The sequence below is a fragment of the Pleurodeles waltl genome, chromosome 3_1 (genome assembly GCF_031143425.1).
Source record: "Pleurodeles waltl isolate 20211129_DDA chromosome 3_1, aPleWal1.hap1.20221129, whole genome shotgun sequence".
NCBI lineage: Eukaryota > Metazoa > Chordata > Amphibia > Caudata > Salamandridae > Pleurodeles > Pleurodeles waltl.
The window spans coordinates 1,907,573,106-1,907,600,632 of NC_090440.1; the positions used below are offsets into that span (position 1 = coordinate 1,907,573,106).

Sequence of the window (27,527 nt, forward strand, 5' to 3'; positions counted from 1 at the left end):
CCTCCAGCCCTCCTCCTCTACAGGGCCCACCCATTCCTCCCACCTCTGGCGAGGCCCATCAAGTGGACGAGCAGTGTTAGCAATCAGAGAAAGGTAAATCTGAGAGACTCCGCCTTTGCCCACGTTCCCCATTAGCACCCTCGTCTCCATGGGACTGTACTCAGGTATGGTCTCTCCTGCTCGGATATGTACCAGTAGTGCATGGCGAAGTTGTAGGTACCTGTGGAATTGAGTCTTGTTCAGTGAAAAGAATCGCTGGAGCTCTTCAAAGGATCGCATGTGCGACCCCCTCCCCACCCCCCCCCCCCCCCAGACGTCTCCCGGTGTGGAGATTCCTATGTTGTCCCATCTCTGAAATCCCTCCAGCACCGAGACCTCTGCCAACTGTTTCCCCTGCCATAATGGGGTCTGCTGCGTAAGGCAGCCCCACCAACCCGACACTCTCTGGGCCTCGCGCCAGCCCACTAAGACCACCTTAGTCACTTCAGGGGTCACTCGGGGATTGGACAACCATACAGTGCATCAAGAACCCTGGGGTAGCCCATCGTTTGGCGCTCCAATCGGTATGCTGGGTCCGTCCAGCCTCCCCCATCCAGTCGTTTATTACGAGTAGGTGCATCGCAAGGTGATAATAATAAATATTGGATATTCCCAAACCTCCATCATAGACATCTCTTTAGCAGGTATTAAGGGCCAGTCTAGGACTGGTGCCGCACCACAGGAATTGAGGTGCTACCGTGTCCATTTCTTTGAACCATTTCCGAGAAACTGGGTATGGGAAGTTCTGCAGTAGGTAGAGGAGCCTAGGGAGGATCATCATTTTATAGAGTGCTATTCTACCAAGCAGATTGAGAGTAAGGGTCCGCCAACGTTGGAGGTCGTCTTTAACTCGTCGGGTAAGTGGTGCGACGTTGAGCGCCCATGCCAGCTCCGGTAGCAGGGCTACCTGCACTCCCAGATACCTAAAACTGTTTCGCCGAATTGGGATGTTTTGTTGCCACTCAATGCAGTCTCTGGAGGGATTTAGGGGGACCAACAGGGATTTGCTGGGGTTCAAATTCAAGCCCGAAGCCTCAGAGAAGAGACCTAGGATTTGCAGAATTCGGGGACCACTTTTGGCCGGGTTGGAGAAGTATATAAGCACATCGTCCATGTATAGTGCCACACGGTCCTCCGGCCCAGCGGGCCATGACCAACCCTCAACTAGAGGGTCCTCTCTCAATACAGTTCTATCGCGAGTGAGACACATTTTTACATTGAAATATGATGTGTTTTTTGGAAAGTTCCTAGCTGTAGATTTTGGCCTCTAGCTCAGCCGGCACTTACGGAAACCTAGCAAACCTGGGCATTTCTTAAAACTAGACACCTTGGGGAACCGAGGCTGGGGTAACTTGTGGCACTTTCACCAGGTTCTGTTACCCAGAATCCTTTGCAAACCTCAAAATTTGGCAAAAACACTTTTTTCTCACATTTCGGTGCTGCATAGTTCTAGAATCTGAGAGGAGCCGCAGCCTTCCTTCTACCTAGCATTCCCCCCAAGTCTCTTGATATAAATGGTACCTCATTTGTGTGGGTAGGTCTAGTGCCCGTGACAGGAAAGCCCCAAAACACAACATGGACACATCACATTTTCCCAAAGAAAACGGACCTGTTTTTTGCACAGTGCCTAGCGGTGGATTTTGGCCTCTAGCTCAGCCTGCACCTAGTGAAACCTAGCAAACCTATACTTTTTTTAAACTGGACACTGGGGGGAGATTTAGAATGGGGTGACTTGTGGGGCTCTCACCAGGTTCTGGAACCCAGTATCTTTTGCAAACATTTGTCTAAAAAGTATTTTTCCCTCCTATTTCAGTGCTGCAAAGTTCTGGAATCTGAGAGGAACCACAAACTTCCTTCTACCCAGCATTCCCCCAAGTCTTCTGATAAAAATGGTACCTCACTTGTGTTGGTAGGCCTAGTGCCCGTGACAGGAAACTCCCCAAAACGCAACATGGACACATTACATTTTTAAATTAAAAACTGATGTTTTTTTGGACCTGTGGATTTTGACCTCTAGCTAAGCCCGCACTTATTTATATATTGGCGCATATATGTACATCCTTCCCTGCAGCATCCTTTGCAATAAAGAACAGTGGGCACCCTCAGTTGCAAGTTGGTTTTATTATGTATTACCCCACATCTTGAATGTGGTCCTGCACAATTCAAGCACTTTGCAGTAGATGGTCCTGCACAATGAAAGGAGTGCAGATATATATATATAAAAAATGAATAATGAGGTGGGCAGAAGAGTTAAACCATATCATCTTACGATTGGAAAATATATTTATATGTATATATTATATGTTTATTGTTTTTAGGAGTAGGCAAACCAACAAATTAAGGAGAGCCAAGCCGGGGGTCTGGCATAGCTTTAGGAGCCTGTGCATGAGCCATTGACATGGTTGACATGCAAGTCATGCAGCAAACCATGTAAAAATAAGAAAGTTATTTCAAAATTCATCAGTGTTTCACCTTGGTACAACATATTACATCACTGAATTGAGAGGCATCTATTGAAAGTGATAGTTTTACACATGACATTCCTGCCCCCACCCTGATGTCTTTGCCACTAGTGAACTGAGAAGCAAGTTAGTTTTCTGTAGGAGTCCTATATTCTTTTAAAACATTGAACAACAGCATAGCTTAGTAAAACAAACACAAGAGGTTTTAGTACAGTGCACATACTCGGTATTTCGATTTCGTTGTGCTGGCATTGTGGTGGTGAAGAAAAAGGGGGTTTGCCTAGGATCACAAAATTTGAAATTCAGCCACAACATGGGTATCCCTCTCTCCTGTTTTGCATCAAGAGCGATATCTTCTATCATATATATATATATATATATATATATATATATATATATATATATATATATATATACATACATATATATATATATTTTTTTTTATTTATCTCGGACGTTGAGATCTGTTTCACAGCTACAAAAGGTCTGGATTCGTAGCTGTATCTCTGAGAGGCACTGGAATATTTCCTCTGGCTCCAGAATACTGCATCGGGGAGGAGGAGGAGGAGTAGTGGTGATGAAGGGAGGAGGAGTGGGGAGGAAGTTGCCTCTCTGCAGCTGTCTGCCATTCTCTGAGATGGTGATTTAGCTCTCCCAGGTCAAGAGGTCAGCTACATTGATAAACATGTTTTATCGCAGCACATGAGTGGAAAATAGCGGGCATCACGTGACTCCTCAAATCTCACAGTAAAATAGCAAATAGCCCAGGGTCTGGATGACATACTGTGGGTGTCTGCCACTATGCAATGGATATTTGATATCCAACTCTGCATCCTCCCGTAGCTTCTCGGATAGTCGCCTCATGATCACTGGACATACTCTGGGTTTGTGCATTTTATTGCTATTGCAAAATCTTTTGTTATTCGCTCAGGATGTAAGTCTGAACCTGGTCCCCAGAAACAAGATTCTGTCTTTTGGTGGCTTTGCAAATCCCCAGATGGCGTTTGGTGAGCAATGTCTATGAGAGCAGGCCTTATACTGGTAGGTAGAAACAATCTGGACTCTCTATAAACTAACCCCTCACACTCAGAAAGTAAGCTTTAAACAATTCAGTATTTCTTGCACTTCGCACTAGTACTGTTCTTTTGCATACAACCTATCCTAATTCATAGCACCAGTTCCTCTAGGTTAACTTTCGTTCTTTTCTATTCATCCTCACTTACAATGCCCTCAGCACCCACATACACCTCACACTCTTCAAGTTCATCCACACATTCTCTTGTAGCCTCTATAATGTTGCAGTCAGCTAACCTAGAGAAGACAGTCACCTATGTAGTTGGTTGTACATGGAATGTAGTCAACATTGAAGCCAAACTCTTGTAGGAAAACCACACACTTTGCTATCCTGCTTGAAGATGATTATGTGCCATTCCTAGTAAACACTTCCTTGAGGGGCTTGTGATCTGTACTTATTTCAAAAGTTTTTCCTCCAAAATTCTTTCATTTTTTTTCTTACAGTCCATACATTATGAAACTAGAGTATTTCTACTCAGAATCTTTAAAAATTCGCAAAATAAACATGATTGTTCTTTCTGATTCAAAGTCCCGCCAACCCCCCCCTCCCCCCCCCCGCAGTATTGCACAAATGCCTTTCGGTCTGACAGCTGTAATTAATATGGATTTGGCTCTAGCATCAAAATCTTGAAGCTGTTGTGCATTTCGATGCCTGGGAATTCCTGATGTCACTCAGAAAACCATTTATGACCTACTACTAGTTTTTTAAATGACATTATTCATATTCTTGGAACGATCTGCAAAGCAAAGTCAAATTTGTTTAAATATTGTGCCATCCCAAAAAACTTCATTAAGTCTCTCTTGGTGGAAACAGACATGTCCCAATTCGATTCGATCTACTCATTTCTATGCCTTATTACTTTCCTTGGCATCGCGAGACCTAAATATGTGATCACTCTGTTTACATTTCTCACACTTTAACATCGCGCCATAGTCTCTCAGCCTACTTAAAACCTGCCTGAGACAGCCTTCATGGTTACTGTTATGGGCCCAAATATCTGAATGTCATCTTGGTACATTCTTACATTAGTAGCACCCTTTAAAATACCTTTCACCGCCCCCCCCCCCCCCGAACAACTGATGCTGCCTATATAAGACCAAAATGCATTCACAGATATCTATGTAACCCAAAGGGTGTTATGAAGGAAGTTATATCTTCAGACTCACCATGCAGCTTAATTTGATGGTACTTTGAGCTTACGTCTAGTTTAAAGATTCTAACATAATTAGTTAACCATAGGAATTCAGAAATATTTTGTAAGCAAATAGCTGTCTACCACTACTTCCTTACTAAGTTCCCTGAGGTCAATGCATAGATTAACCACCACTGGCTTTGCTGGTCACTACCACTAGTGTGAAATGCTCAGTGGTTTTGACTTCTTCTATTTTACCATTAATATTTTTAAAAACATTTTCACTTGTTTGAGCATTGCTTTTCTTTCGTAGACTTTGGTATCGTGGCTGATTTTGCTATGCTTTTATGTATAACTTTTTGAACCCCCTGATTTTTCCAACAACGTTTCTAGCTATTCAGTTATTATCCTTCCAGAAATATAATCTCACAGATGTCTATCACACAGTCTTAATAAGTGGAATGTTGCTGAGGTCTAAGATTAATCCAATATCTCCTTGGTGAAATCAATGTATAATGCTGTCGCCTTTGGTCAGAACGTGCATTTTTCCAGCACATCTCTACTTTTATATTGTTATTCTCCTGTGACATAACCTTAAAGTGTGAGGGGTCCATCGCTATAAGCTAAGGGTCTTATGTCAGGCTTTAATAACCTTGCCTTTTTTTCAATTTTGTTTAGATAAAATTCACTTGCAACCAAAGCTATTTTTGCTCTGGAGTCAAAATGCTTACATACACACTTCCCTATTATCTTCCCTTTATCTTTAGGGTTGACCTTGTTACTACTATTGACTTGTGGCTCAATTTCTCCACAGCTTGCATTTTTACGTTAATTTCTTTCCCTCACTGTCACCTCTCCCAAATTGTTTTTTCTTTTAGTTTTGCAATTTGTTTGCACATTTTCACTTTTTGCCACATACTCCACACTCTACTTTCTGTGCAGCATAATTGTTGGCAAAATGACCCTGGCTCCCATAACTAGCAGTGTCCTTTGAACTCATGCTTGACATTGTCCCCTAATTTAATTATTATTTTTGTACACTATCAAGGCGAATACACTTTTTCATAACCTCTATGTAAACTTCTGAATGTTCAGTCATTTTAGCGGCTACCAAACCTTCATGCGAGTAGGACATTTTTATCCTACAATATTTTTTTTATATTACCTGTGTTGGAACCCATCATAAACTGATCATGTAATCTTTCTTCTAATACTGTATCAAACTTAGATATTGCTGCCAGTTGTTTAATATCTTTGTTATCTGATCTTGAAACACAAAATAGTGTATGCATCTTCCATTAACACATTCAGAGATTTCGGACACATCAGCCGTTCATGCACACCTTCCATATTCCATGCCTTTCCCAGTGGAGCCAGCTCACATCTGACGTAAGCCTTCCTTCCATCACCCTCAACAGAACTGCTAAGCCCCCCCCCCCGCATGTTTCGGGTGACTATTTTCCGTGAATTTGTTACATCATTCACCATGGGTTGTTCGATTTATGGCATACATTTGATGCCCAGAGTCCACACAATATAAATCTCCCAGTGTTTCTCCCAGAATCCCGTCTTCTGCACCTTTTCTATGTTATGTATGTTAGCTTTTGGTGTTCAATCCTATCACACAAAAAGCTTGTAAACCATGAAATCTTCCCACCCTCTTCCCCCAGGCAAACACCTCTGTAACCTACTAACTGATGTCTCCCTGTATTATATCACATAACAGTGAGATGCTGAAACCTAACCCCACTGATTGATATGTATCTCTTTATGTCACTCCACTTCACCTAATCTACAAAGGTAATTGTGTAGAGGGTCCCAGGCACGGCAGGTTTGCCATACCAAGCCCAACACACTATTTCCTGGAATGCTTAGCCCCCAGCCACCCTATGCTAAATCCTACTTTTATATAATCCGAAGTCTACCTGACGGGGGAGATATCTCCTCCACCTGTCCAAGTGGGGACATTTCCTTGGTTCTGTGTCCCAGCGTTTGGCTAAAGCTATGCCTCAGAAAATATTTTCCCTTTATTTTGATGGGCACCTCCTGTTTTATATACAGCAAAATTAAAAAACAATATCTGCCCGTTGTCCCCCTCCTCCAGGATCAATACTAATTAAATATACTAATTCCATCATGTTTCGGGTGTGCAAAGGGCTGTCCAGTGGCTCTTGGAAAGTCTGTCTACAGGCCTATTCCCTGTAAATCCATCAGTTGGGAGACAGGTGCGTTCTAAGTCTTAATGCCGTTCACATAAAATTGGGCTTTGTCACAAATGTTGCTCAGTCCAGACATAGTATGGAATCTCCTATAAGTTCATCAGGCTGTCCTTGCAATTACATTTATCCTCCATTAAGGAAGAACTCCAGTTAATCCATTCACTTGGTCACTAGTGTTAAAGCGTGGAATGGTCCACATCACGACAACTGGGCTGTGCCCTGCCATTTTTTTATGATGTGCTGCATATTTCACCCACATCAGAGTGGCTTTCAGAGGAGCATCTGCCCCTTTTGCTTCAAAAGGTTTAAAGTAGCCATAGAGAATGTTCTGGCCTAGTCAGTAGGAACTGGCTGTTTCCTTGTGCCGAAGAAGGGCGGAGGCCTTCGACCTGTTTTTAATCTCTGTCCTCTGAACACCTGTCTGCCCTGGGTCCATTCCACTGTGTAGTAGCTTTTAACCTGCAGGGCGCCTATTTTAATGTAGCTGTTCGGCAGTCCCACAGACGTTACTTGTGGCTCAGGGTAGGGCAGGGCAATTTTCAATTTGCTGTGCTCCCCTTCGGCTTCAGCCGTGCACAGATGGTCACAAAAGTGATGATATGGTTGGAAATTCCAGTTTGCCCCTACCTCGACGACTGGTTGTTGAAGGTGGGTTCACCAAAGTCAGTCTAGACCACCTCTGATGCCAGCAAACCTACCATTATTGGGATTCACTATCACCGTGCCAAAGTCATGTATGGCCCCTTTGCAGAGGCTCCCTTTCATTAGCACTATATTGGATATGGTAAAGTTTTGGGCCTTCCTTCATGTGTATAGGACTTTGGGCTATGATCCTGATGCTTAAGCACTGTCATTGGTCACGGTGAAAGTGGGTTTGAGGCTTCTTGGCCTATCATCAACTGTGGCTCGTTGCATATGTGGGCTCAGCATTAGAATCTGAAGTCTTAGTGGGCCCACCACCAGGGGAACCTGTCTGATTCCATCCAGGTTTAAAAAAAAGGGGCTGCAAAATATCTGCAGTAGTGGCTACTCAACTCCAATTGAATCAAGAGCTGATGGTGGCGACGGATGCTATGCTGCTGGCTGGGAAGGTTATATCTTAGAGACGTGAAGATCAGAAAACTCTGGTCTCTGGCGGAGACCCGACTCAACATCATCCTGTTGGAGTTGTGGGCCATTTTCCTAGCGCTGAAAGCCTTCCCACTGTCCATCAAATGAAGGCTGGGTCAGATCCTAAAGGACAACACCACTTCAATGTCATAATGCAACAAGGAGGCGTGGAGTAATGGGCCCTGTGCCAGGAGGATCTTCATTCTTGGAACTGACTGGATCATCAGGGCATCTCCCTGCTCTTAAGCCACCTTGCTGGATCTTTGAATGCCAGGACATATTGGACAAACTGACAAATCGCAAATGGAGTTTACACTCTGAGCTGGCACAGGGCATCATCCTTCAGTGGGGAGTGGGTAGCCTAGCTACATCTTTTTGCCACCGTTGAGATTGAGCGGTGTCAAAACGTTTGCACGCTACCTTTTTCAAAAAGACTCCTGTACACCTTTTCACTTCTGCCTTTCCTGTCCAGACTTCTCAAGAATATCAGGAATGACTGGGCCCAAGTCCTAGTGCTCCGTATTGAGCGTAGAGAGTGGTAGCTGTAACCTTTAGGCATGAGCATCTGTCCTCCGATTACCCTTCTGCTTTGTGGGCGATATCCTGTCACAGCAGCAGGGCAGGGTCCTTCACAAGAACCTGCCCTTTCTACATCTTCATGAGTGACGATTAAGCAGCTGCCATTAATTGCGTTTGTTTTTCATTCCTAAGTTGTGGATATCGTTCTTGCTGCCAGATGTCCCTCTTCAAAGACTATATATGCTGGGTGCAGGAATGTTTGTGATCTGTTGTGACACTTGTAAAATGGACTCATTACTGGCCATGCTATCTTATGTTCTGTTGTTTGTTTTATCTCTGGCCCAGCAAGTATTTGCAGCCGGTACCATTAAAGGCAATTTGTCAGCCCAATAGTTTGTTTGTTTGTTTATTTATTTATTTATTTATTTATTTATTTATGTTACATTTGCCGGACCAGCTGTCCTTCATTAAATCATCTGTTGTGACTGGGTTTATTAAAGGTTTGACATTTATCTCCCCCAAGCCTTTTGTGATATCACAGTGGATCTCAATTTTGTCATGGGCACTCCCTTTGAGCAGATGCACAGCTGTCCACTACATCTCCTGAATCTGATGACTGTTTGTTTTCACAATAACTTCAACTTGTTGCATGAGTGTGCTCCAAGCTCTCACTGCAACCATTTTACACCTCAATTGTCTTAACTAAACTGGTGTTGAGGACAAGATTGACCTTTTTGCCAAAAGCCATGACTCATTTTAACATTGAGCAATCCATCATCCTCCCAATGGTGTTTGTTTTGCATCTTTCTGAATTTTCCATTCTTAATAGAAGAACATTTAAATCATTAAGCTGTGGATTACTAAACAAATCATCCTTTCTTCCTATCCCCCAGGCCGGATACCCTATCAACAGTCTTGGGAAGCTATTTCCTGGACTAAGCCATGCAAGTGCTTAATCTTCTTTCTCTGTTGGTTCCATTGCAAGTGGCAAACTTGTAATGTTGTCAAATTCACCTATTTTATAAGGAATACCTGCTTTCAATGAGATCCTCCCTTCTTCAAGGCGGCAGCACAGTCAGATAACTTAGACAAAAAACTTCCTTAGTGAATTATTTTTCAGCTGCCATTCCGGAAGTAATGCCAAGCAACTGTTAATAGACTTACGTTTAGCAAAATGTGCGCTTGGCACAGTCTCATCTCCTTTCTCTCAAATTCAAAGACAACTGTTGTAGAATCTATGACCCTATTGTATTTAATAGTAGACCTGCTACTATGAAAGCACAGTCAGTGGATAATAGGATTTAATAATTAGGAGGTGCGGAATACCATTACTCTGAAACCCTTGTACATTAAGGGGAACTGAGTCTTTCTTTGCACTAAATGAGCCAAAACAAACCCATCAAGGAAGAGGGATTCTCATTTCAGGTGTGCTCGGCTGAAAAGATACAAGACCTGCAGTTTCGGGCCAACTTGACATTCTATGTGTGGTATTATGCAACTGATCTTGAAGAAACCAAGCTCTTCTCCAGTCTCGCCAAACACAATACTAATAGGTTTTGCATGCCCCTTAAATAGTTCCTCTCAATTGCTTCTAACACCTAATGCTGTCTTGGTCAGTTCCGTTAGAGCTGGATTTTAACCGGTAAGTAGGTCTGTTCTTGTGGCAGCATACATGACTGCCATTCTGTCTAGTTTCACCTTGAAGCAAACAGGAAGCTCCTGTTTTAGAATCTTAATGAACACATTAACAGGGAAGAGTCAACTGGCCCGTTGCTAAATGGAGACTGGTGTCATTGCTTGTCAGAAGCACTACAAGGATCACAGACGCATGCGGCAGGGTTGGGAGCACCTTGTCAGAAGAACCCCACTGTCTGCTCCATCACATCCTACCCATGCCACCTGCCTAATTGTTGCTCAGGGGAAGATAAAGCCTCTTCCAGAGGTTGTCTGGGGACATTTGATTCAGGTCAGGTGGGCCCTCGTCTGTGTAGTGTGGAATGCAAACTGCCTCTTGCGCATGACTTTACGTACTCCTTCCCTTGCCGGACTGGGAGGCGTGTCCTCAAGTTCTTGTGTGCTAGGGCGAGAGTGGAGCAGGAAGCAGCGGTGAACAGATGGACCAGCTAGGTCCCAGCTAAGAGGTTGTTGCAGTGGAGGTGATGAGAGCATGTGGCTGGTTGGCATCTGGGGACCTGAGGCAATCACAGGCACAGTCTAGCCATCTTAGGCACCTCGTGGAACGGACTGACCGGCAGAAGCAGCTAGACACCAGGGATTGTTTTTTTTTTTTCCTGTGTTTGTTTTGATTTATAAGGGGAGCGACCCCTTAAGCAAGGGTCACTCCACAGGGAGCAATAATTTTCTTAGGCCTTTTCTGCCTCCCCTCAGGCCATTTCTGCCACCCCCCACCCCCTGACCAGGGGCAGATCAGCCTATATTGATTAGCCCCGCAACCGGGGGTGGAGGGGCTGTATCGATTAGGCTGATCTGCCACCAGGGGGAGCAGAAGCCACTAGGCACCAGGGATTGTTAGGCAAGGGTCGTTCCCCTGGGGGGGAGGGGGCAAATTTATTTTAGGCCACTTTCTGCCCACCTTGGGGGCAGATTGGCCTATTTTTCTTAGGCCAACCTGCCCCCAAGGGGGATAGAAACCACTAAACACCAGGGATTTTTTTTTGCACCATTTTCACGCAAGGGGAACGGCCCCTTAGGCAAGGGTCGCTCTCCTGGGGGGGTCAAATTTATTTTAGGTCATTTCTACCTCCTTTGGGGGCAGATCAGCCTATTTTTATAAGGCTCATCTGCCCCTCAGGGGGGCAGAAACCCCACCAGACACCAGGGAAAATTATTTTTTTTCAGAAAAAGATGGTGGGGCTATGGCCATACCCCCACCCCAAATAAATGGGGACAAAGTTGTTCCACGCACCAGTGGGCAGATGGGGCAATTATCCCCGATCCACTCCCGGGGGGGCGGGAAGCCTACTAGATGCGAGGGAATTCACAAAAAATAAAAAAATACTGGGGTGGTGGCTACCAGTATGGGCATGGTTATGCTCCCCCATCCCAGCTGAAGGAGCTACCAGTCTCTCAGCTCTCCCCTGCACACTAAAACATCTCATCCTACGGCAAGCAAGGGGACATTTGATTATTTGGGGTTTTTAGTCTTACATTTGGGCCATGAGAGCTTGTCTCACTCTCAAAATCGTCCCACTTGGAATGGTGAGGGCTGCACTTTTTGGACTTTTGGTCGCTGCCATGTAGAAAAATCTACGAGACCTAGACAAATCTGAAAACTAAACATCTGGGTGAGTCCAGGGTGTTGTGCTTCACATGCATCCCATACCATTTTCTTATCCACAGTGCCCTGCAAACCTCTAACTTTGCTGGAAATCCCACATTTTGCTCACATTTTTGTTATAGAACCTTCCGGAATCTGCAGGAATCCACAAAATTCCTACAACCCATCACTGTCACATCTATACCCAGGGATGTGGAATTCCTATCGCCCGACGCTCGGGACATATTGTTTGGGGTCAGGGGCAACAAGTTTTCATGTTTATTTTGTCCTTGGGATAGGTAGGCTCAACCCCCTGCAGCACAAACCCTTTGGCTCCCAGTTTACAGAGAAGGGAACTGTCTGCAGTTGAGGTAATATGTGTGTCCATATGTTAATGCTGTTAGAACTTGTATTTATGGTTCATTCATAGAAAGCCTTCATTATTAGGGTGAGCACTGTTAATAAATGTTTTAAGGTCACACAGCACTACTGACAGTGGTTCCATTAAAAAAAAAAAAAAAGTGCACACACAGGTTTGAAAAGTGTAACAATATTAGGTTAAGTATAATGCTCCCAGAATGCTCTCTGATTACATGCATATGTTTCCAGAAACTTGTAAGTAAGAGTGATGATTCTTTGCTTTCAAAATAAAATGTTCAGGAAAATAATGCAAGTAGGAAAGAAAAAAAAAGTTTCACTACTATGAAATTTTAGGTCCTATTTCTTTGAAACGGCATTTAGTAAAATGTGTTGATGCATGCTAGTATTTCCAAAAAATATCCCTAATGGAAAAGCAGTGTAGCCATTTTCAACAAGATCATGGGAAGCGTGAAAGTAAACAAGCACTGGCAAAACCAGCCGATCCGGATTTCTTGTGAATCTTTTGGTTGCGTCAATGCATGTCTTGTTCTGACATGGCTTTTCTAACACTTTATTGTTGTGGGAGCTGCCAGGCCCCCACCATTGTAACCAACACTGGCAGAAAGAAAAAAAAAAAGTTTTTGGTCTCAAAAAACACACATTGCTACAAGTGGCGTAACAAAGGCCCCAGAGCCCCACTCCAGGGGGCTCCCTCAGCACAGCACCTGCCCTGAGTGAGTCTGGAGGGGGGCCCTCCGTGTTCTTTGTAGGGGAGCCCCTTCCAGTTTTGTTACGCCACTGATTGCCACAGTAGTTCCTGGCACTGAACAAAACTACTATGTGTGCCAATATGCTCATTGTGGAAGAGCAGAATACGAAGACTCAAGTAAAGCTAGCGGATAGAGAGAGAAATAGAAGTTTAATAAAAACAAAATATCTTTGTTAAGGCCAGACCTATTTAGGGACTCAAAAGAAAGTCACAAAAGTGCACCCAGGGTATATGTCTTTAGTTTAGTGGCTTTCATGAATTCACAAGCACTTACAGAAGTATGCCAGGAAATTGTACTCCTAGAAAATATTGCTCATATGAAAATCTATAGAACGTTTACAAGTTCACTTTCCCTCCAACCTTGTAAGAACTTCTACCTCTGCCATTGTCAGGAGTAAATTTCCAACCTTTCTTATTATGGGAAAAGATTAGAGAAGAGCTTGTGAAAATCCTTAAAACATGCTGGTTAGTAGGTTTGCAGACTCAAAGGCATTCTAGCCCAGGAACTATTGCTTACTGCTTCCTCCATCCCCAGTATGTAGATCTGCAGAAAGGTGGTGGCAAAATAAGGAAATTGCTGTAGGAGGGATTGAAATTGCAAGTATTCAAACCCTACTATAGTAGTAGCCCTGGTATCGTCAGAGAGGCTATCATCAGAGCTCTTACAGAATGACATTGCTGCTATCATTTATCACCGCACTACATGACACCAAAGGGACAGGTAGATTTTTTTACAGGACAAGTAGATTTAAGAAGCAACCTGTCCCATGGACAAGTAGATATTTTATTAAATTCCACACCCCTGTATACCGATAAAAATTCTGCCCCACTTGTCAGCCTAAAAACATTTTTTTCCAAACTGCCCTTTTGGACCCGCTTTGGTACCCCCTCATTTTCTACATGTTTTTGGCTCTTCCCTGTCACAGGCACTTGGCCCACCTACACAAGTGAGGTATCATTTTTACCGGGAGACTTAGGGGAACGTTGGGTGGTAGGAAATTTGTGCCAGTGCAGTGATCCCACACAGAAATGTGGGGAAAAATATGATTTCTTTTTTAGCTAAATTTGATGTTTGTTGAGGATTCTAGGTAAGAAAACACTGGGAAATCCATGCAAATCACACCTCCCTGGACTCCCTCTGGTGTCTAGTTTTCAGAAATGTTTGGGTTTGGTAGGTTTCCCTAAATGGCTGCAGTCCCCAGGACCAAAAACGCACCTGCCCTCATGGCTCCCCTCCCTCCTACGGAAATACAGGTAGTTTTGTATTAGATAATTTTGATGTGTCCACATAGGGTTTTGGTACATTTCCTTTTGTGGGCACTAGGCCTACCCAAACAAGTGAGGTACCATTTTTATTGGGAGACCTGGGGAAGTGCTGGGTGGAAGGAAATATGTGGCTCCTCTCAGATTCCAGAACTTTCTGTCACTTACATGTGCGGAAAAAGTGTTTTTTGGGCCAAATTTTGAGGTTTGCAAAGGATTCTGGGTAACAGAACCTGGTGAGAGCCCTACAAGTCACCCCATCTTGGATTCCCCTAGGTGTCTACTTTTAAAAAATCCACAGGTTTGGTAGGTTTCCCTAGGTGCCGGCTGAGCTAGAGGCCAAAATCCACAGCTAGGCACTTTGCAAAAAACACCTCTGTTTTCTTTGGGAAAATGTGATGTGTCCACGTTGTGTTTTGGGGCATTTCCTGTCGCGGGCACTAGGCCTACCCACACAAGTGAGGGAGATGTGGGTGAACGCTGGGTGGAAGCATTGGTTTCACACCCATTTCTGTCACTAACTGGAAGGAGGCTGAAAGCACAAAAAATTGTTAAAATGGGGTATGTCCCAGTAAAATGCTAATATTGTGTTGAAAAATGTGGTTTACTGATTCAAGTCTGCCTGTTCCTGAAAGCTTGTAAGATGGTGATTTTAGCAATGCAAACCCTTTGCTGATGCCATTTTTAGGAAAAAAAGCACAAGCCTTCTTCTGCAGCCCTTTTTCCCATTTTTTGTTTTTTAAACGAATTTGTTGCTGTATTATGGCAAATTTCTTGGTCTCCTCCAGGGGAACCCACAAACTCTGGTTACCTCTAGAATCCCTAAGATGTTGGAAAAAAAGGACGCAAATTTGGCATGTGTATCTTATGTGGACAAAAAGTTATGAGGGCCTAAGCGCGAACTGCCTCAAATAGCCAAAAAAGGCTTGGCTCCTGAGGGGGGAAAGGCCTGGCAGCGAAGGGGTTAATAACTAGCCTCTTCGCCTCGTGAGCCAATGTTGACAGAGCTGTTCTAAAGGCTGTAAAAGATGCTAAATGACGTTCTCATTGTACAAACAGAGTTAATCCACTAATTCCAGCTAATTCTCCATGAAATTAAGTTGACTTCCGTCAGAATTGTGAGGGGTAAATGTATTCCGAGTGAGTCTAGTCATATAGCTAAAAACGGAATATCCCAGATACTCCCATCCTTTTGTTCGGATGACACATTCCTAATTTTCATTCTCTTCTTGAGTTTCACTGTCAAGGTTGTGGGTAGACTGCCTGAACTTATGGAAGTCTCAAATCTGGGCTTCATGGTAAGCGGCTTACCCGCAAGGAGCTCACAAGGCTTACTTTGGTGTATTTGTCCACATAAAGAGCTCATGTGCCACACCTAGATTTTGAGTTTCAAAGCCCCTTATTGCTTTTAAAGCATACCCCCGTAAAATAGAGAGGGAGTAACTAATGAATGACACGAACATAGTTGTGCTCTGTGTGAAGAGGTAAAAGGACTATGGAAAAGTCATGTAGGCAGGCAACCAGCCATGCCCTTTGGCATTCATTATGCCAGTCCTGCATAATGAATGCAGGAATCGTGTGAATAACCATTTTGGTAAGGCAATGGCTGGACAAGTGCCTGTAGAACATACAGCAAAGAGCCAGACATGGGTATTTGAAAGACTGTTTCAGAGGGAATAGGTAACCAAATATAAATGCTGTTTGGCTCCCTTCAAAATCAAAAGTGCTGCAGTTGATCTAATGTAAGAAAACCCCTCCATGTGAAGTAAATATTGTCTGTTGCGAGAGTGAAACTGATTATGATTGTGCATGTAGTACAGTTGCTCTGGGGCCAAGATGAAACTGCTCTAATTGCTGCACCCACTTTGTAAAGGCAGTTGTGGGACCCAATTATGATTTGTCCTTTCTTCTCACTTATATAATCAAAAGACTTAATAATTTGTATTTTAACCACACATATCTCTGTTTTGAAGCAAGAAGATGGACATCCAAATCTTAGTAGCAAAACATCTCCATATTGGGCATTCTCTCAGAAGCTTTCCATTATCAACACCTTTTCATTGAAAGACTTTAGTGTCATGGAAAAGTTGGGACAACCACCCAGACCCATGTCTTGAAGTTTGTTCCTTACCTGCTACGCTTTTTAATTGTGATTTGCGACATCCTATGTGAAAGTAGGACCATCTTTTATTAGATAATTCAGTAAGCTTCTGATTGTGCTCAGTAAAAATGGTCAACATCTGAAGCTAGGTAGGTTGGTCTCTGTTATTGAATTTTTTTTTTTTTTTTAACTTCACCAATTCAACCCTTTGAACTTTAAAATCCTGGTACTGTGTGCTGTCATATTTGATAGCAGCGTAAACCCCATCATGTATAAAGATTTCCCATCATCTGTCTGCACAGGAAGTGGCATCACTGGTTTTCCCTTTCATCGATCTGAACAGGAAGTGGCATCACTTGATTTCCCATCCTCCATCTGTACAGGAAGTGACATGACTGGTTTTCCTACAAAACTGCCTGTAGAAGAAAAGGTCAAGCAAGAGGATTCATTTCCCATCTTTCATCTACACAGGAAGTGACATCACTGTATTTTCCATCATCCGTGTGACATTGGTTTCCCGTCAAAGTTGTTCTCACTGAATGATGGCCTCAGCACGGATGTACCAAAGACAAGCCTGTATGTGCCCAGAAGCAGTAATCCTGGTCCATCCACCTCCCCCACATTGCTATTTTACTGCGACCCTTGGCGCCCTGAAACAGTGTCGCATCTCCCAGTGCTGCTGCCTAACCGCCCAGCGTTGAAGGAGCATTCTCCTGTGTCACCTGCCATTTCACATAGACGCTCCTGTGACCTCCTCACTCCTGTGCTTCACACACCCAATGCACACAACCACACAGACCTGACCCCATTACACTACGCCTTTGCCTGTCCTACAGATTGCTCAACACTCGCTTCCGGGCTAAACACGCCATCGGAATATGGGATCTGCTACACAACCACTCAGCAGACCTGCTATTCCTGACCAACACCTGTCTGACTCTCTTGTTGGCCCTTGTCATTGCCACAGGAACACTTAACCATCAAAATAATCATCCCTACCAACGACTCCCTAAGTGACACCCTCGTTTACCACCCCAGGGGCACCATAGCAGATTTTGTTTCCTCCCTGATCCTTGATTCCAGCGTCTACATCCTCGTCAGTGACTCAACTACGACATGGACAACCTCATTGATGACAACACTAATTACTTCCTTGAGGATCTGTACAACATTGGACTCAGACAGCGAGTGGCAGGCCCCACACACGCGGCTCAGCCACATCTTCATCAACTTCAGCATACACCCATCCCACACCATTGCAGAAACACCCTTGTCAAGTTCTCATGACTGGACTAGAACAAGATGTCAGAAGCATCCAGGTCTTATTAACTCCTACACCACCAACTTCAACACAACAACCACCTCCCCAAGTCCACCTCAAACTTCAGTGTCTGAATCACGTCCTGCACAGACACCATAGAGCCTCACTAAAACCAGACTACAAGCAAGCTGGTACACGGAAGTGCTGAGGCTAACCAACTGCCTCTGCAAGGACCTTGAACTCAGATGGAGACAAAGTCAGGATGACACCTACAACAGCACCTACAAATTCGCCCTCAGACGCTACCATCAGCAGATCAGAGTTACCAAATGCTCTGAGCTCACTGACCACGTTGAAAGCAACACACCAGTGCCTGACATCTCAAAGAAACTGCAATCAAGACTACAAAGAATTCAGAATACAGAAGCAAAGCTCATCCTGGACATCCCAGGTACAGCCAGATCGTCTCCCACCCGAAAGCCCTACACTTGCTCCCGGTCAACAAAAGCATCCCTTACAAGCTTCTGACACACACCTACAAGGCACTACACAACATAGAACCGACCTACCTTACCTTCTACGCTCCCAACAGACAACTCTGTTCTTCCCAGCTTGCCTTCCCAGCCATTCCCAGAATCCGAAAAAGCACAGCAGGGGGAAGTTCCTTCTCCTACCTCGCTGCCCGGATATGGAACATGCTACTTCTCAAACTCAGACATACAGCATCACTGAAGCAGTTTAGGAAGGACCTCAAGAACTGGCTATTTGAGTGAGCAGCACACCCGCAACAGCACCTTGAGACCCTATGGGTGAAAAGCAGCGCTATAGAAATATTGATTGATTGAGGGAAAACTTCACCATTCCAGCTGCAAGTTCCACCAATGTAAGCCCCGCTCTCTCCTATCTGGACCTTTGCACCTAGCTGTCCCTATTCTTCTGCCACAAGATCACCAGCATCTACAACAACATCAAGCCCCAAACAGACTCTTCCACCCTTGCAGCCCTCCTACCCATCTTGGCCAACACCCTTACCACCAAGCCCACCAAACACCTCTCAAGAAGCAGGAAACCACCATGTAATACATACACTCCAGAGCACTCTCGAACCCCTGCCCTCACCACATCTTCATCAAAGGACTAGACCCTATCAGCACAGCCCTCACAACAATCCTCAGAGTCTCAGTTGCTAGCCATCCACCAGCTTACCTCCCTGCTACCTGGCAAGAGTCATGGAAAAGATGATAAACATCCAGCCACCCACTTCAATGACAACCACCTCTTCAACACCACTGAATTCATGATTCAGACCCAACCACAATACAGACACCACCCTCATTGCCACCATGGATTACTTCTGGATGATCATGGACAGAGGTGACACCATAGTCCTCATCCTACTGGTTCTTTCCGTAGCCTTTGACACAGTCCCGCACCCAATCCTTATGCAACAGCTTCACAAAACCGGCATCCAAGGACCCGTGCTTCGCTGTATTTGCTGCTTCCTGACCAATGCCCCCAGCCAGTCAGCCTGACCCCCTTTACTTCAGACACCACCATCAAACTTAAATTCGGAGTTCCTCCCTCAGCCTCACACTGCTCAATGCCGAAATGGCCCCACTCATTAGCATCATCCGTGCTCATTGAATCAACATTGTATTCTATGCTGATGACACCCAGCTCATGCACTCCTTCACTGACAAGACAGGGAACACCCACATGAATTTCTACGCCTGCATGACTGAAGACGCTAGATGGATGAAAACCAACAGCCTGAAGCTCAACAGTGACAAGAGGGAAGTAGTAATCTTCTGCAAAGGCACCTTGTTCTGGAACTCCACCTGATGGCCTTCCAAACTCTAACCCACACCCGTCCCAACAACTCACACAAAGAATCTCAGACTAGTAATTGACAACCGACTCATACTGACGGCTAAGTGAACCATAGTCTCTGTCTCCTGCTTCCACATAGTCAAGATGTTGTAGATGATGTTCAAATGGCTCCCAGCCAGCATACTCCGATTCAGCACTGAAACCCTCATCACCAGCAAGCTGGACCACAGCAACTCACTCTCTGCTGGATTCAACATTCAGCTGACCAGAAGACTCCAGACTATACAAAACTTAGCAACTAGGCTCACCCTCAACCTCCCAGCCTGCACTCATATCACACTGGACTCAGAGTTTCACTATCTCCCAATCCACAAACGGGCACTCTTCAAATTCCTTACATTCAAAACCTTAAGTAGCGTTGGTCTGATGTAACTCAACAACCACATGAACTTCCACAAACCTGCCAGATACCTCTGATCATCTGGACTTCTTCCCGCGCACACACACACCCTGAATTCACAGAATTCGACCCAGCAGTAGTGCCTTTTCCTCTCTTGCTCCTAAAGCCTGAAAAAACCTACCTACCCCTGCACATTAGATAGAGCCGCCTGAGTTCTTGAATTCAACAAGAAACTAAAGACTTGGGGCCCTATGTACGAAAGCTTTTTCCCATAGACACACAATAGGTAAAATCCTTTGGTACATCTGGCCCCTAGCTCTTAACCTAGCTCTGTTCCTTGCTTTACCTATACAGCTCCTCCTTCAGCACCATAATACCCCTGGTGAGTTGTGCGCTATAAATACAAATAACATAACAAAAGATGGTATGCTTTTTTAGAATGTTTCTAAAAGACAAACACCACTTAGCTCTCCAACTAAGGAGGTCCCAGAGTATTTTCTCAAATCTATTGTCTTACTTGTCTGATATATATTTTTTTGGCTCTGCGGCTCCCATGCAGACATGATCCTGCAAACCTAGGATGCCAGCAAAGCACTCTACTTCTTGGTGCAGAGCCCATCCTTGATGTTTCGTCGGGTATTCCTAAACATAATTTACATTCTTCTGCATAAATCATTTCTTAGGCCTGAATAACAAAGTTTATGCTAAATGTGGACAGGCATTTCAAAAGGAATGCAGATCGTGAATATCAATTTCTGTTCTGTTGGTTGAATACTGGCTTCTATGGAATTAATCGCCAAAATGGAAAAAATTATAGTTTGAAATCAAGTGGTAGTTGCTTGTAGTAGTTCTCCACGATACTGATCTTTAGTAAAATACCTGATTCCCAGCTATTGGCCGGATCACTAAAAAGACAGATTTCCCGGTGAGCTCGTACAATGTATTTTCCCGTTGAGCTTGTACGATGTGACTGATGTTCCTCCTGTTGTAGAATATTCCTCGTATGTACAGTGGCAGTGCGAGGTAAAATCCAGCATTACAAGTTTTTTTTCTAAACTGTGGCAGTGGGAAGCCCACTCTCCAGACATCCCGACAGAGAGGTGGAACTTGCTTGCTATCCGTGCGTGGTGTGGTGAGGGCCCTCACCCCCTGCCAATAAATACACTGCACACTTTGCTGTCTGCTACCAAGACTGCCGGGTCAGCAGCCTTACGTTTTATTTATTAACTCGGGCTGACGCCCGCCCTCTTGTCCTCAGAGGGCAACAAAGTAAGGGATAGTCCGGGTGGCTCTCTACAGGTGGGGCTCTGAGGCTGGCATTAAAACATTTCCACTGCCGCGAGTGGTGCCATGCGCATTCAAGGATTTCTATTTTGACTGTCGGTCCCTGTGCTAGTTTCAAAATGTAACTTTTTGAGGTAAAGGTGCATATTTACAGGCGTGGTTATGCTAAGCCTTGAAAGGACAATTTCAGTCAAAGTGCGTGCTGAAATAGACTTTTCGATAGCAGGCAGCGTTCGTGTTTTTTCACCGGTTGCAGTTCCCCTGTGAGGGATTTCACTTTTTGTTTCAATTTTGGCTAATGTTCTTGGCACTTGACAGACACATTGATTGGTTACCAATTGCCTGGGGAGATAAACTCGGGCTACTAAAAGTAAATTGCAGTAGTAAGAGCTTGGCACACGGCTCTGCCAGACAGGCTGCAAGGTTTTGTCTCCTTAAGGACAGGAGTTTTTTGGACTGAGGCCGTGGAAAAGTTTACTTAGCTTCGTTATGCTGCAAGAAACGATGGCCTATTGCTGCTGGGTCCAGTTGTTGTATTATTAAAAAATATATATATATATGAATACATTTAGTGACATTTTTTAATGTTGACGTTTTATGACTTATTGTGCAGAAGCAATCTGGTGGTCAGGTGGACCTCTGGTATAGGTGCCAATAATTAAACAGTTTGTGATCACTGTATGGTGGAAGACAGTGCTTTAAGTGGTGCTAATGAATGGCCCTGTATAATTTAAGTGAATTGCTGTGCCTGCTGTAGGCTATTTGGTCGCCGCCCCTATCTCCTCTCAAGAACATTGGGACATGAAATCAAATTTCACATGTGTTGCCCTACATCTGTGCTGAAAACCTACTAATGCCATTGCCTGAAAAAGTTACAAACAGTAGGACTTAAAACGCGATGCATGTTTGTATATTTGATACATCTTTGTCTCTGGAAGTACCTTACATGTTGTGATACGGAAATACTGCCACTGAAGTATCTATCTGGGAGATAAACTGGTATCTGTATTTCTTCGTAGGCATTACCTGAAACTCAGGTGTCTGGTTATTCAGCAACCCTGCACCGGAAAAATACACTGGTAGCTGCCCTCTACAAGGTTATCCAGGACCCCAATAACGAGGTAGGAGCTTGTTCATTGTCAACCTTGCCTTACTCACTGTTGTTCATTAAAACGTGTGGCATAAGTTGCATTTTTCACTATGCACTAACTCTGTGCCCACAGGATCATGAATTCGAAAGTGCATATTCGGTAATTTCAGTTTAGAGTTGGACGCTTCTTTAAGGTGTAGATGTTTGATCAAGTGACTACACAGTCGTATATCTCTGTAACCAGAGGAACCGGGGTCTTGATCCCCCATCCCTTGCTACATCACATTTTTTGGGCCGGCCCAGTCACTCACCGCCCTTAATCTAAGCTGCCTTTTCTGCTAACATTGGGAGTGTTCACAGTAGTGGCTCGCGTGGGGGTGGGGGGTGTTAGGAATAAACATTACATTTTATTTTTTAAAAACCACTTACTTCCTCTGCTGCTCCTTGGCTCTCTACGCTCTTCTGCCTCTGCATGCACAGGCTCCCAGCCTGCCCTGCGCCAATCCTGACACTGCTCAAAACAGCATCAGGATTGTCTGGGAGCACCCAGCCAGGGTGCTCCCAGGCAAACTGGGAGCCTGTGTAGGCTCTTTCCAGCCAGCAGTAAGGATGTTAGGTTGTTCTGCATCATGGTCATAATTGCAATAAGGAGAGATTAATAAAACATATAAAAATATATTGTAAACCCAACAAAAACCTTTATCAGAAATAAACTTTCGCCATTAGACTGTTATGCTCAAAACGGCCCCTAGAGGACACCACAATGAAAATAGCATTTGAAATAAACGTGGTAATTTAACCATATAGTTAGCCGCTACTGGGCATAACCACATGAAAAGAAAATATCTGAAAGTAATGCAATGTAACCATATATTTAGCCCCAGGACGGCATAGCACATTACACATTTTTAGGGCTAGCAGGCCTACTGTAATGAAATTACAAACAAGGCCTTTAAAACACAAACTACTCCCAGCTCTAAAACAAAAGTTACAAACATGAGAGTGCTTAAAAAGACACTAAATGGTGGGAGGGTTTAGTATTTTGGGATCCTCACTAACCTAGTGTGGGGATCCAGAGATGACGTAGACAGAGCATATTGTGGTGAACGTTTTGAAGGTGGTCTCATTATCATAGAACCACCACAGGCTGAGTTCTGAGCAAAAATGTTTTGTCAAGGTAATGCCCTGAAAAGCATTATGGGGCGAGTTTTCGTGTCTGCGAATATTGTAGTATGTCTACTGTAATGCTCAGAACAGCACTGAGAAGACACCACAATAAAAATAGCACTTGTAAGAAACATGATAATGTAATCAGAGAGTGAACCAGAGGGCATAACCACATGAAAAGAGAATGGCAGAAAGTAACACAGTATAACCATTTATCTAGCCCCTAGAGGGCGGAGTGCATTACATATTTTGAAGGCTACCAGGCTTACTGCAATAATATAAAAAACAAGGCCCTTAAAACAAAATTACAGCCAGCTGCAAAACAAAAGTTCCAGCCATAAAAAGAACTTTAAAAAATACAGAGGGCCTCATTACGATCTTGGCGGAGGTGATTACTCCGTTCCAAAACCCCCCAGAGGAATTATACAAACAAAACTGTTACCTAAAATTCAGAAATGGGCAGTAGAAGCTACGGAATCTTCACATGTGACTGAGTGTGTGGAATCACCATGAGGCAAGCAGAGGCCAGGATGACAAACAGGCTACAGAAGCTGGAGCAATGAAGTCCTGGTAGCAAAAGCAAGAGCAATGTCTGAGGACTACAACCATGAATTGGTGGCAGCAATGTTGCAAAAGCGATGAAGGCAAGCAAATACACGAAGGACTAGATTTTTGTTTTACATTGAGCAACATTACAGTCTATTAAATCAAACAGAAGCGAGATATTTGTCCAAGATCACACAATTTGGTCAAACAGGGGTAGCCGGAATTGATCCCAGGCTTTCTGGTTTTACATCATGCAATCCAGCCTCTAGATGGATATCTCATTCTCTCTCCTATTTCAAATCAAAAGTTAATGCTTTGCACTTAATTCTTTGACATGTGAGGTAAGAACATGGGAGGAACTCAGAATCCAGATGAAAGCCTAACATGTATTGGGTTTGAGTGTCCAAAAGGAGTTCGAGCTGAAAGCCAGAGCCAGGCATTTGGGTGCAACCTTCAGGAGTTCACCCACCAATCATTGTCTTGGGGGTTGAGGCGATAGCCGTTATTATTACATCTCACCCAGCCACTCACAAACAGCAAGAGTAAACTTCAACACTACTTACAAGAAAAAGTGTTGACTCCCATCATAATGTAGTTAAGAGATTAAGGTTCAGTTATATGATAAAAACTGTCTAAACTGGAAAGTTGCAGGGGCTCTCTGATGTACAGTTTAGCTTTGCCTAGGTTTGGGGACAGTCGAACAATCATTAAATCTCTCCTTGATTGTCCAACAGTATATCAAGGCTAAAAAAGGCAGCAACACAGTAGACCACCCAAAGCTATGGTCTAAGATTTTAAAGCAAGGGATTGACAGTGCTATTGTTTCCTTGCTCTGTAGGCTCACCTGATCATACCAGAGTTACAGTCCGATATAGCAGGAGCAGGGATCTTACTGAAGAATTTTCAGCACTAACTGGGGTCAGACAAGGCTGTCTTGGCCCTCTTTTTATTTTTGATTTATATAAATTGATTAGGAGAGTGTCTGAGAAAGGTTGGAATAGATATTCCCCAGGAAAACTCCAGAGAAATCCCCGTTCTGCTTTACGCAGATGTTGCCATCCTCATTGCGCGACCAGCCAACGCGCCCCAGCTCCTGTTTGATGCTTTTAATAATTTTATGACTAGTTTAGGCCTCAGGACCAATCGCACTAAGACCTTCCTTATGAAATGTGGCCCCACCCTATCTAAAACGAAAAAAAATTTACTCAGTGGTGAGGAAATTCTGAAAACTCCCCACTTCACTTACTTGGAGATTCTGATTGATGTAGATTTCAATTAAAAGTTCCTACTTAATGTGAGAGTAAGGCAATTTCAACGCACAATAGATGCTGTTTTTAGGTCTTTTTAAGTGGTTGGGCCGCAAGCCTGTGAGAGAAATTCTGTTTATTTTTAAAAGCAAATATGTGCCTGTGGCTACATTTGGTGCAAGAGTATGGGGGTATACGAAATTGTAAAGCCTTGCAAATTGTGAAAAACAAGTTTTTAAGAAGGTTGTTGGCAGTTCCACAATCTACCTCAGCGTTTTTGTGCCACAAAGAGGTTGGCCTCTTCAACATAGATTATGCTAAGCTGCAGATTATGGCATAGAATTTGGAGAAATCCTGAGGCACAGCTGTGTAGAACTGTTATAATGGACTGTATGAATCTGGATAAGCACTTAAATATCCCTTTACTGAATTATATTAAAACGAGCTTTGAAAAGCTCTGGACTCCTGCTTTCTTTTATAACCCCAATAGTTTAGCTTTTATTTCCTCAAGGAAAATCAAAGATTCTTTTAAACAATACATCCGAAGGGTGCGGCTAGAGACTATGGGGGTCATTATGCCCTTGGCGGTCTCCTGACCAACAGTGTAAAGGTGGCGGTTTCACCACCAACAGGCTGGTGGTGAAGACCGCCACATTATGAGTGTGGCGGGTTGGCCTCTGCCAGCCCGCCACATCTCCACTCATACCGCCACGGCGGTCAGAGCCGCTAGCCCAGTGTTGTGCATCTCTGACCCAGCAGTCCTCAGAAGACCACCGGCGGTATTAGGAGCCACCTTTGCATCAGGGTTTCTGCGGCGGTAGCACCGCCACGAAAACCCTGTCGGAAAGGCTACCGGTGACAGGGAATTTCTTCCCTATCATCTGGAGACTCCCTCCCCCGAAGCAAGCACTAAACTCCCATCTCCAGACACGGCGTCCCCCTCCCCTCACCCTACTCCAGACACAGTACCCCCCTCCCCACATACATGCACAGACACCCACACGCACAACACATACACATTCACCTACACTAACATACACGCAATCACTCACATGCATCCATTCACGCATTCACCTCAGTACTCATACACACATTCAGCCATGAATACTCAATCCCATCCAAACACGTATACTCACACCCATCCAAACACACATACTCACACCCACCCAAACACGCATACTCATACGCAGACAAACATGCATTCACACGAACTCTCATTCTCGCATACACACATGCATACACACTTACATGCATACACGCACTCACTTCTCCATTTAGGCTTGCATGCAACCACGCATACACACATTCATGCACACACGCAGACAAAACCCACTCACACATGCGCACACAACACCCCCCACCCTCCCATGCCCCTGTCGGACGATCAACTTGACTGGTCCGTGGAGGAGGTTGTCCAGCAGGGAACAGGTATGGGCGCTTCCACCTCCGGCAGCGCCCCGCCAGCAAGGCACCCCCAGGCTGTATTATTGCACATAAACAAGTCTCCTGGTGGGGTGGGGCGGGGCGTGGAACTGCTCCAGCGCCTCCACCCACCAGCACGACTACTGCTGGATTTGGTGGAAGACCCGCCAGCACAGGCAGTCTTCTGACCGCCAAAGTCATAATGACCGGTGGGACATAGAGCATCCCTTGTGATCTATCTGTGCATCCAGCACTTTATTTACAGATTTTTGCTAATGAGAGATATACTTTCTTGTTGACGAGGTTCGCCTTAAAACAATTAATTTCTTGGTGGCTTTTCCCCCAAAAAGGTACTTGGTTTTCATCTCTTCCCCCTTGCCCTTGTGAAATACAGGCAGAACAGAGCACATTGCACTTTCTACTATATTTCACGTTTTATATTGCTCAAAAAAGACAGTTTTTGCGCCTAGTTTTAGAAATAAAATCACATGTAGCTGCTTTTGCCTGTTTGCACCAGTTAGGTAACAAAACTGTTATATTTGCTGTTTTAAATGTTATCATAAGTGCCCTGAAGATACACTTTAAATACTGAGGTCTATTTTAAATTTTAGGTTGCTTCCATTTTATCTTTTTTAATGCTTTTTATTATGAATTATATTGCATTTGTTTGTATTTGTGTGGCTTTTAAGGCTCAAGTGAGCCTAATAAAGTATTTTGGTGGTGATGCTGATGACAGAAACCATTTTAAATGACTTCTGCATTTCCCAGAAAAAATATTAAAAAAACACACACGGAGAGTACATAAAATTAAAATGTAAACGTTAGTAATGGTTTGTTTTACTTTCTTAGGGGACTGATCATGAGTGCCCCATGAATTCCAGTATATGCATTAACTCCTGCTATTGCACGTGTTAGAATTCAGAGTATTGTATTTTTTTCTGCATGAGGAAATCC

At 44.1% G+C, this 27,527-nt stretch overlaps 1 protein-coding gene across 1 annotated transcript in view; it reads left to right on the forward strand.

Moving 5' to 3' along the window:
- HYCC2 (hyccin PI4KA lipid kinase complex subunit 2) overlaps positions 1-27,527 on the forward strand; it is a 575,783-nt gene that overhangs the window by 261,121 nt on the left and 287,135 nt on the right. The window contains exon 4 of the mRNA XM_069226082.1: positions 22,121-22,222. Within this exon, the coding sequence (XP_069082183.1) occupies positions 22,121-22,222 (102 nt within the window). The remainder of the gene's footprint in view (positions 1-22,120; positions 22,223-27,527) is intronic.